General features: G+C 44.3%; 1 protein-coding gene across 1 annotated transcript; it reads right to left on the bottom strand.

Moving 5' to 3' along the window:
* Window positions 1-314: 314 nt before the first annotated feature.
* On the bottom strand, window positions 315-8392 carry LOC104516826 (Golgi membrane protein 1-like; the record flags this gene model as incomplete). Its single annotated transcript, XM_010161280.1, has 5 exons — window positions 315-379; window positions 604-717; window positions 2743-3030; window positions 4299-4428; window positions 8254-8392. Coding segments are annotated over 5 exons (736 nt in total), but the record flags the coding sequence as incomplete, so codon positions are not given.
* Between the last annotated feature and the right edge of the window lie 451 nt (window positions 8393-8843).

Below are 8843 nucleotides of genomic sequence, written 5' to 3'. Positions count from 1 at the left end.
CACACGTACAGTCACGCTACGGTAACAACACAAGTTAGCCAAACCGTGCTTCCCGCTAGCCGGTGTGAACCGTACGATTGGCAGAAAGGGAAGAGCCGCTGCAGAGGTCAGGACACTTTAAAACAGGCCTCCAGAGACTTAAGATTATTTTTTTCACCACTGAAACAGTACTAAAACTTCGCAAGAAAATACAACTTCCTTTGGGCCCTTACTGAAGCCTTGAGAAGATAATCAAAACATGCTCAGATCACTGTGCTCTCATCACCACCGCGTTTATACGAAGAGGCGACTGTTCCCTCACGAGCCTCCTTTGTTCACAACCTTTGTCGTTCCTCATCGTGCTCAGGTAAGTGGTTATTCGTATCTTCGGGGTTTTGAACTAATCAGGAAAAAAGAAAAAGGTAAGGAAATCTCTGTAAGAGGCAGAAGCAATGGTTCTTCACAAAGGAAACAATCGAGAACGCAGCAGGAGACATTCTGAAAGGACTGTTAAGTGCGGCGCGGCGCAGCGCAGCAGAGCTACGGCACCTGTCCCTCCCCACCACAGGTTAAACAGCAGCTTCAGCCACGCCCCACAGAAAACAGGTCTGTGGTTGCTTTTACCATTTTCAATCCCTGCAAGTGCTGCTTGCTTGTCCGTTTCCGATTCGGCTTCATTCTCGTCTAAACTGTAATCAACATCCTTGCCCTGATTCAGCACTTCGTGTTCCCGTTTCTCTGGAAAAACGTTATGAGGAGTTAGTTTTATGCTACACGACAAGGTCATCTGCACACGAAACAGTTAACCGTCTCCCACACAATTTACTCTGCTGTTGAATCAACTGCTGTTTAGAGCGGGTTTCTGTACTGTTTTTTCCTTTTGAACTGTTAAACTTTCAGAGCAGCTTTTGCCGTAAACCTTGTCTAAAGAAGCAGGGGAAAGACCGTTACCTTTGGGGGTTTGAAGAGCACAGTCCAGCTCAGCCTGCGCTCAGATGGAGAGAAAGGAAAAGCATTAAACAACGCCAGAACGTGCTGAAGGACAGCCTAAGGAAGAGTGCGACGTGCAGCCGATGCTGGAAACCTGACCGCGGTGTACTGCCACCACCCCTAAAACGGGTCTTGGCTTCCCCCTTTCTTCCTTTAGCTTGTCCACCAAGCAGAAAGCCGCCGATATAGGCTAAAAAAAGGAGTATTTGATGGTGTGCTAACTTGACAGAAAAGTGCTTTTCTGTCAGAGATTTTTCTTCACCCAGTCATTAATTCATCTCAAGCAATTTTTATTGCCTGTCTTAAGATTTCTTTAAAGAGAGAGCTCGGAAGCAAACAGAAACATTCTTCCTGACGGCTGGACTACAGGCCTTTGTTTCCCCGTTACCCAGCCGTGAGAGAAACGTCACAGCAGAGAGGCGTAAGCACACCCCGGTTACGAGGTGAGAGCTCTGGTTCTGACCCACCTTGAGCCAAGTTCTCAGAACCAGATTTTCAGCCTTACGTTGTCACTGTCCAGGCCACCACACTGAACAGACTGTTACCGTCACAGGCCTAAAGGTCTCAAACTTTTAAAAGGAAGTGTTTATTGAAAGAGAGAGGATGCTCAGAGAATGCGGAAGAAATCATCTTCCACCTTAGGTTCCTTAGGGAACCTGCGCAGGGAGGTACGGTATTTCTGTGGAACTGTCAGGCCTGAGGAACACCCTGCTCCTCCTCTGTGCTCACAGAAACTCTGACCTTCCACGGGCTACACGGCAGAGCTTTTTCTTGCACACACTCTTGGATGATATTTTTTCTTCCCTAATCTTTCTGCTATTTATTCCTGTTAAAACGAAAGCCGTTCAGGTAACCTGGGCTCACATCTCCTTGGAGGACAGCCTCCTCTGCCCACCCTCTTTTTGGAACAGTTGGGAAAATACTTCATTAGTGACGCAGATGATGTTGTTTAACCCTGCCGAGTCACCACCGGCGTTAACGCCGTTACTCGCAATTCTAAAAGCGTAAACAGCATTTTTGGTGGGGATCAATTCCTCCTCTGACTGCTGTAAGGCTTCCTCGTGATTACTTTGAGCCACTGGGTCCACCTGAGACCGAGTTCCTCAAGACACACAGAGGGATGTCTAGGTTCTGGTCAGGTTTCAGGCACATCAATACCCTGCTGCTCGGTGCTGCGGAGACGCGCGGCTCAGGGTCGCCTGTGGCGGATGCCAGGAACCGGCACCCTCGCAACATCCGCTCGGCCGTTTGGCAGACTCACAGTAACAATCTGTAGGTACCTGAAGTCCGAGGTGGACTTTTAGCCAGGACAGCTTATTCTGAAACGGGGAAAGCTAGCATTTACAGGCTGACTCTATAGAAAGACTGGATGCAAACCGTCAATACACAGCGTCCCTCTTCTCATCGGAGCTCTGGGTGGTTAACGTCTCATCCTCTTCAAATGCATCACGTTCTTACGAAGCCCCAACACCAAAAAGTTTCAGGGCTAATTTCCCCAAATGCCTTGTACAGCCAATGGCGAGAGAGACAGGAGCGCTGCTAGGGTGATTCCAGAAAAGCCTGCTAGCTCCATGCTGCTCCAACCGGAGCCTCCATCTTTACCCACAGAATGCCGACGCCTGCTGGGGACCGACTCACCCCTTACATCCCACACTAACCTTTACGAAACCTTACACTACACCCGGCCGGCTGCCACCACTGTTGCAGAAACGGTGCCCTGTTCCACGCTTTCATTGCTTTACTGCTCTGAACAGCACATGACATGCTACCAACCAGCCTTTCCGGGGGGCGAGTCATCCTGCTTGGCATCGTAATTTAGGAGCTGCTCCCTTTCGACCTCCTCGCTGGCAGCCTGCTCTGCTGCCGGCTGTAACGCATCTTGCCCAGCTACATGTTTTTCATCCTCGGGCGGATTCGGCTCCTTCTCTGACTCGGGCAGCATCTCCTTATGACCTGCAGCAGCCCTGAGTGAATCCTCCGAGTTTTTCAGCTGACTGGAAAGCTTCTCCTCTTCTGCCTTTGCCTCCTGTTTTCTGGTGTCAGCTAGCTCGGTCACCCTTTCTGCAAACAATAAAGATGAGTAAAAACCTAATGCCTTTCAGCGGTGGCACAAGTTAAAAACCTTTAATAAATATACTGCTTTATCTTTCTCAATTCAATTCTTGTTTTTCCTTTGAAAGAATATCTTTCAGCCACGTCAGTTCCAAAGATAAAATAAGACAACCCGTGTTTTTCCTACTGGGAACAGCTAAAGCATGAGACATTGATTGTCAACAGACTCACGCTCACACCTAATTAAAACTTTGGTAGGTGCCGCTAATAAATTGGACAGGTAAAACAAAGCAGTTTAAACAAAAATTGCAGTGTCCTGTATAAGCATCAGGTTTCTTGTGTGTGACGTTTCGTTACCAACAATAAAACCGATCTGGTGTTCAGAAGTCACCCAGGACAAAAGCAGTCACATGGGCAGATTTGCAAGTAAATCGAGGCTGTTCTTATTTTTAAATACAAAGGGGAAGTGCAGGAGGGTTATTACTTTCCGCAGACATTACACCTTTTTTCCTGTGTATGTGTATCTTAAAAAAACCCCAAAAAACCCCACACCAAAACCCACAATCAAATTTGCCTGTATAAACTATATATAGATGTTGTCTTTAATTGCCAGCTCTCTCTACCATGAGAGTTTTATGTTCCCAAGACTGTAATTTAAGATGGCATGTACAAACAATGAAATAGGAAGCTGAATCTCCAGCACACAGAGTACCACGCAAGGTGGATTCACAGGGATACATCCCTCCAAATTCAATTTCTGAGAGTTTAGTGCCAAGAGCAGCCATTAGGTTAACTGATCTGATCTCCCACGTATCGTTTCCCTTACTTGCATTTTGCTCCGTGACAACACACAGGAAGCACGGAGGTGTGTTTGTTTAAGGCCTAACTCTCAGCTGTTCCGTAGGGAGGGCTGTCAGGCTAGATGTGTCAGACTTATAAAAAAGAAAACATTAAAGGTGCTTGAAGATCGTCGCTTCCACGAGCAGGGTATTTTCTCCATATTAAAATAAGAAATATGACTCCAGAATTGTGAATGTTTGTATTTTCCTTTACATGCAACTTGTCAATTATAGCCAAACTGAACCAGTAGAAATGCTAGTAATAAAAACACGTGAACAGGAATCACACCTCGCCACAGCAGGAAGACTGATCAAAGTTCTGCCTACCGGTGTCGCTTTTTCCATCTTGCGTACAAAAATACGGGTTTTTTTCTAATGTTCGATTACATCACAAACATTCTTAACCAGTTGCTGGTAAGATCGTGACCTCCATCTCACCTTTAGCCTGCAGCGGATCTGTCTTTTTGACTGTAGGTACTGCTTTAGGGACATCTTCGTCGAGCTGCTGCTGCTCCAGGTCAGCCGGCCTGAGCTCTGTTTGCTTCAAGGCCGACAGCTGAATACCGACCTAGAAAGTGAACGTACACAGATAAACATCGGCCTGTCAAACTACTTCTGGATTTAGAAAGGGAAGGGGAAGTGAGGTAAGAATTCAGTGGGTGTGGGGGGCGGGAATCCTAACACAGTCAGAAATATTTGGAGCAAAGTTTTTATAGGCCATGGAAGCACCATACGATCTTGAATACGCAGGGATGTTTCTATATAGCAGCACATCAGGAGAATTTAACCCCTTCTTTAATCTAACTGCAGCTAATGATGAGGTTACCGTTCTCGGTTAGTGTTTGACCAGAAACACTACCTGTTCTTTGCTGGGGGTCGCAGAACTGTAACGCCCCACATCTCTCCCCTGCTGCCCTGCTACCGGGTCAGGGTCAGCAGAGCACAAAACCAGGTGGCGTTAACCACTGGTAGTAACCTCCTGGGACAGGTAAGCTGAGTTTGGGAATAAGATGACTGCAGTTGAGCAAGTCTGTACAGAAGTGGTCTAAAGCGACGTTGAATGCAGGATTAAGAGTGGAAAAATGTAAATCAACCCACCAGACAGCAGTATCTGTTTAACATGATGGAGTTTACTTAAGAGTGTATTAAATACTGGTATTAGACTGCTCTCAGCATCTGACCTGCTTAAATATTAATGGCGAAGGGGTACACCACCTTGAAGATCTTCCAGCTTAGCAGTTAAAATTTTACGTACAACTTTTACTCCCGTAGGCATTTGAACGTCTGAGCGCTACGCCGATTCGGTTCACACCAACACTGAGCAGGAAACGTGCCTGGAGCCCGTACCGCACTTCTGGTGTGGAACAACAGGCTGTTACCAAACTGTTTGTTCTATGGGGATTTTTTTGTTGGGGTTTTGTTTTGTTTAAAAAAAAGAAAAAAAAGAAAAAGACATAGAGAAAGAACAAGCATAAAGGCACTTAGAGACATAAACCTTTTTATACCTGGTACTATACAAATGAATAGGAAACCTTACAGTATAGAGAGTCATCCAGTCAAAACCGCGCAGAAAGTTTTCTGTTACGACTGTTGATAAGTCTGTGGCTACCCACTGCTCTAAGCAGGTCAGTAAAAAACGGAAAAAAGTCTGCAGGAAGAAGTGTTTAAATAACCAAGAAGCAAAAGTTGCAGAGGATTTGTAGGATATGAGTACTTGGCTGTTTTGAGAACGTTTAAGCTCAGTCAAAGCCTGAGCTTAAGGAGCGCGTTGGGTCAACACCATGAGGTCCAACATCAACAATAAATAATCTAGCATTAACTTGTAATGAAAGCGTGAGAAACAAGTACTACCACAGAGTATTTGGTTATGGCAGTAAGGGTATTCACACAAACTGCGTCTTTCTTCAGTCGTTAAAACAAAAACGCTGTATTTAAAAATGCTTCTGTTTTATAAATAATTCAGCCTCTTGAGGTCACTCTCTACAGTAGAAACCAGCAGAAACTGAACATAAGACCATTTTTCGCATTTGCTGGACATGAATTCCTTTGTAAAAAATACTGAGCCTGCGCTTAATAGCAAGAAATTTCCTCTTAATTAAACATGCAAACCCCCTTATCTTAAATTTCTAGCTCAGTAATTTTTAAGGACTGTGTCAAATTAATTAAAAGGGTGTATGCTGAAAATTTTTAAGTTGAAATGGTTAGATAAAAAGACAACAATTGGAACTTGTTACATATTTCTCATTAGATATTCCTCAATTGAGAATTATACCTCATTCCTTAAAATACAGAGCTGTAAGGAAAGCTGTATATTCATTAACCAACCAACACTCCATTTTCTTTCACTGTTTTATTTTAACTCTGACCTTTCTATTACATAAGCATCTACATCCTACTAACAGGAATTATCCCAGCTAAAAACACTGGCTGAAAAAGTGCATAGGTTTCCTCAGGGTCAACTTGCTCTAACGCTAAATAACTCACACAAGCAAGAAGTTGTAATCCTTGGGCAAACAAACGACTGAGAAGGTTACAGCCTGACATAAGAAACACTGTCACAGATGCCAGGGAACACAAGCAGACAATTTATTTAGGGTGTAGCTCTATTAGTAGCTACCTCATCTGGGACCATCCCATCTACAGACTAAGAGGAGATCAGGTGGCCTGCCCTGCCTAACCTACTGCATGCTTTGAGGAAAGATTGCCTCCAGCTATGGGACTTGCTGCAGGAGACTGGAATTGTTAAGCAAAGGGGCTTCAGCCAAACTCCTCAGGTTCCTTCTGGGCCAATTTCCCTTCCAAAAGGTAAAACATAAAAATAAAATTAAAAAAACCCACAACCAACCAACCAACCAAAGCCCCACACAGCAAGAACAAAAAAGCATCTGGTGCAAGAAATTGTAATGAAAATGTGTTGCAAAGCCACACTAGAAATTAAGTTGACCACCTCTCTAGTAGAGTCTTCCCCATGTCAACTTCCAAAATTGTTAGTATTTTACATCTTGACAGTACATTTTATGAGCTTTTTATTTACTTATTACTATATATTATTACCATAATTACTTTTCATTTACTTATCATCATTGATAAACAAGAGCTTTCACTTTCTTTTAAGGGGATAATTGGCTGATACTTCCCACCTGTAATGCTTCATTCACCTTGCAGCCCTCATACCGTGCAGGTTCCTTGGATAAAAGGTCATAAACTTCATCTGTCCCCTCTCCCGCTTTTTTACATAAAGGACTGGACACAGACTGGAACCATTACCCAAACAGCCAGGGGTCTCTGGGCAGATGTTTCAGGTATTTTTCTCCCACCCACTTCCAGCTATTGCAAAACCCAGCTTCAACCCTCATTGCTTTACCCTTTCCCCTTCTGAAGTCATCAATTGTTTCTTCTAGTAGCCTTTTCCTAGCCAAAGAGAAAAAGGCGTATACCACCAAAACCCTGCTGCCTTCGCAATGAGAGTTGGCCACCCAGGTATCAGGGAAAGGCCCTGCTGCCATCCCACGTGAAAAACGTAACTTCCGTGACTGGTGCCGTGCAACTGCGGCACACAGACATCCATCAGTTGCATTCTCGTGCAAGAGCTTCATTGCAAGTTTCCAGGGCCATCTGTATCAAGCTTAACCAATCCAGTCCTATCCCTGACCAAATCCTGCTTCACTGAAGCATCCATAGTTCACATGCCAAGACAACGGGATGATCTGAATTTTCCTTTTCTCAGGATTATTTACACACTCTGTACTCCAGGAAGGAAGAGTCAGCTGGCACACAGCCACCTGATGCAGCAAGTCCGCCCTGTTCCACTGAGCCTTCTCCTGCCACCTACAGAAACGCTTTCTGTGGTTCTTTGGCTCGGAATATCCAAAAGTAAACAGCTAAGACATCTGATCCTCCCTTCATTCCCACAGCAAAAGGCTGGCATTAGGACTCCTGTGAAAATTCACAGCTCATGGACCTCGAAGACTCATGGACTAGTTTCATACTCAAGGCTTACTGCTACTCTGCAGTGATTCACAATTTATCCTCACCTTTAACACGCATTTCAGTACACAAAGCAACTAAGTCCTCTAACAACGCCAACAGGAGCTGTGAACCAAAGCTCAGCAACGTATATATTCTTTAACGGGCTCCACACCACTCCCGGCATCGCCTCTCAAATTCTGCCCCTCTTAGGGACACAGCAATTTGGAGTCTCCTGCAGGACCTCCACCTCTTCTGTCCTTGGAATCACTCCACTTCCCACTGATCAGAAACATTCAACAAATGTGAAGGAAAGCAGTGTAAAACTTAATGAGATGGGCTAATGCCAGTTGGAAATAGCAGAAAGGCAGAAAACCCCTGAAGAGTTACAAAGAAAAATATTTTAAAGAAATTACCCAAGCCATACCTGGCTATTTTTTTTCGAATCTTCTGAGAAGTCCTTGCTCTCTTTGATTTGTGGTACATCACTGCCCTTTTTTGTAAGCTCATCTATCCTTTCTTCACATTGTTCTTTCAATTCTTTCATCTGGTTGATGCATTGTGACCTGGAGAAAACAGGAACAAGTGAGCAGTTGATAACTCTCATCCACAGCCTTCTAAAATGTTCTTTTGTAAAATGATTTGTTCCTTTTTATTTTTTTATTAATTTATTAGTTGTACTATCTGTGCTTCTGTTTGAGCAGTCAAAAAACCAGAGTGATAACCTAAGTCCTACGGACAAACTCATGGTGCAGGTGGTCCAAGGTCTACTGGAAGAAATTAAACTGCTTTTGTTAGACCAGCTCAACAAGCTACGTCAATTTTCTATTAAGCAGTCAGTTTCAGTTAACCAAACTAAATTTTGATCCTTGAAGCATTTTTAGTGTGGTAACAGAAACGTGTGTTTGGATCTCAGCTAGGGTGAGGAAACGGCCAGGTACTAGTTGAAGTAAAAAAGAACAGCTGTGCTGGCCAAGGGATGCCCTTTCTTAGTGTTCCACCAAAGTGAAGAGCTAC

Source organism: Eurypyga helias, unplaced genomic scaffold (assembly GCF_000690775.1).
Source record: "Eurypyga helias isolate BGI_N326 unplaced genomic scaffold, ASM69077v1 scaffold23531, whole genome shotgun sequence".
Lineage (NCBI taxonomy): Eukaryota > Metazoa > Chordata > Aves > Eurypygiformes > Eurypygidae > Eurypyga > Eurypyga helias.
Note: the sequence above shows the minus strand (reverse complement) of the source record. Positions and strands in the feature narration are given on the sequence as shown.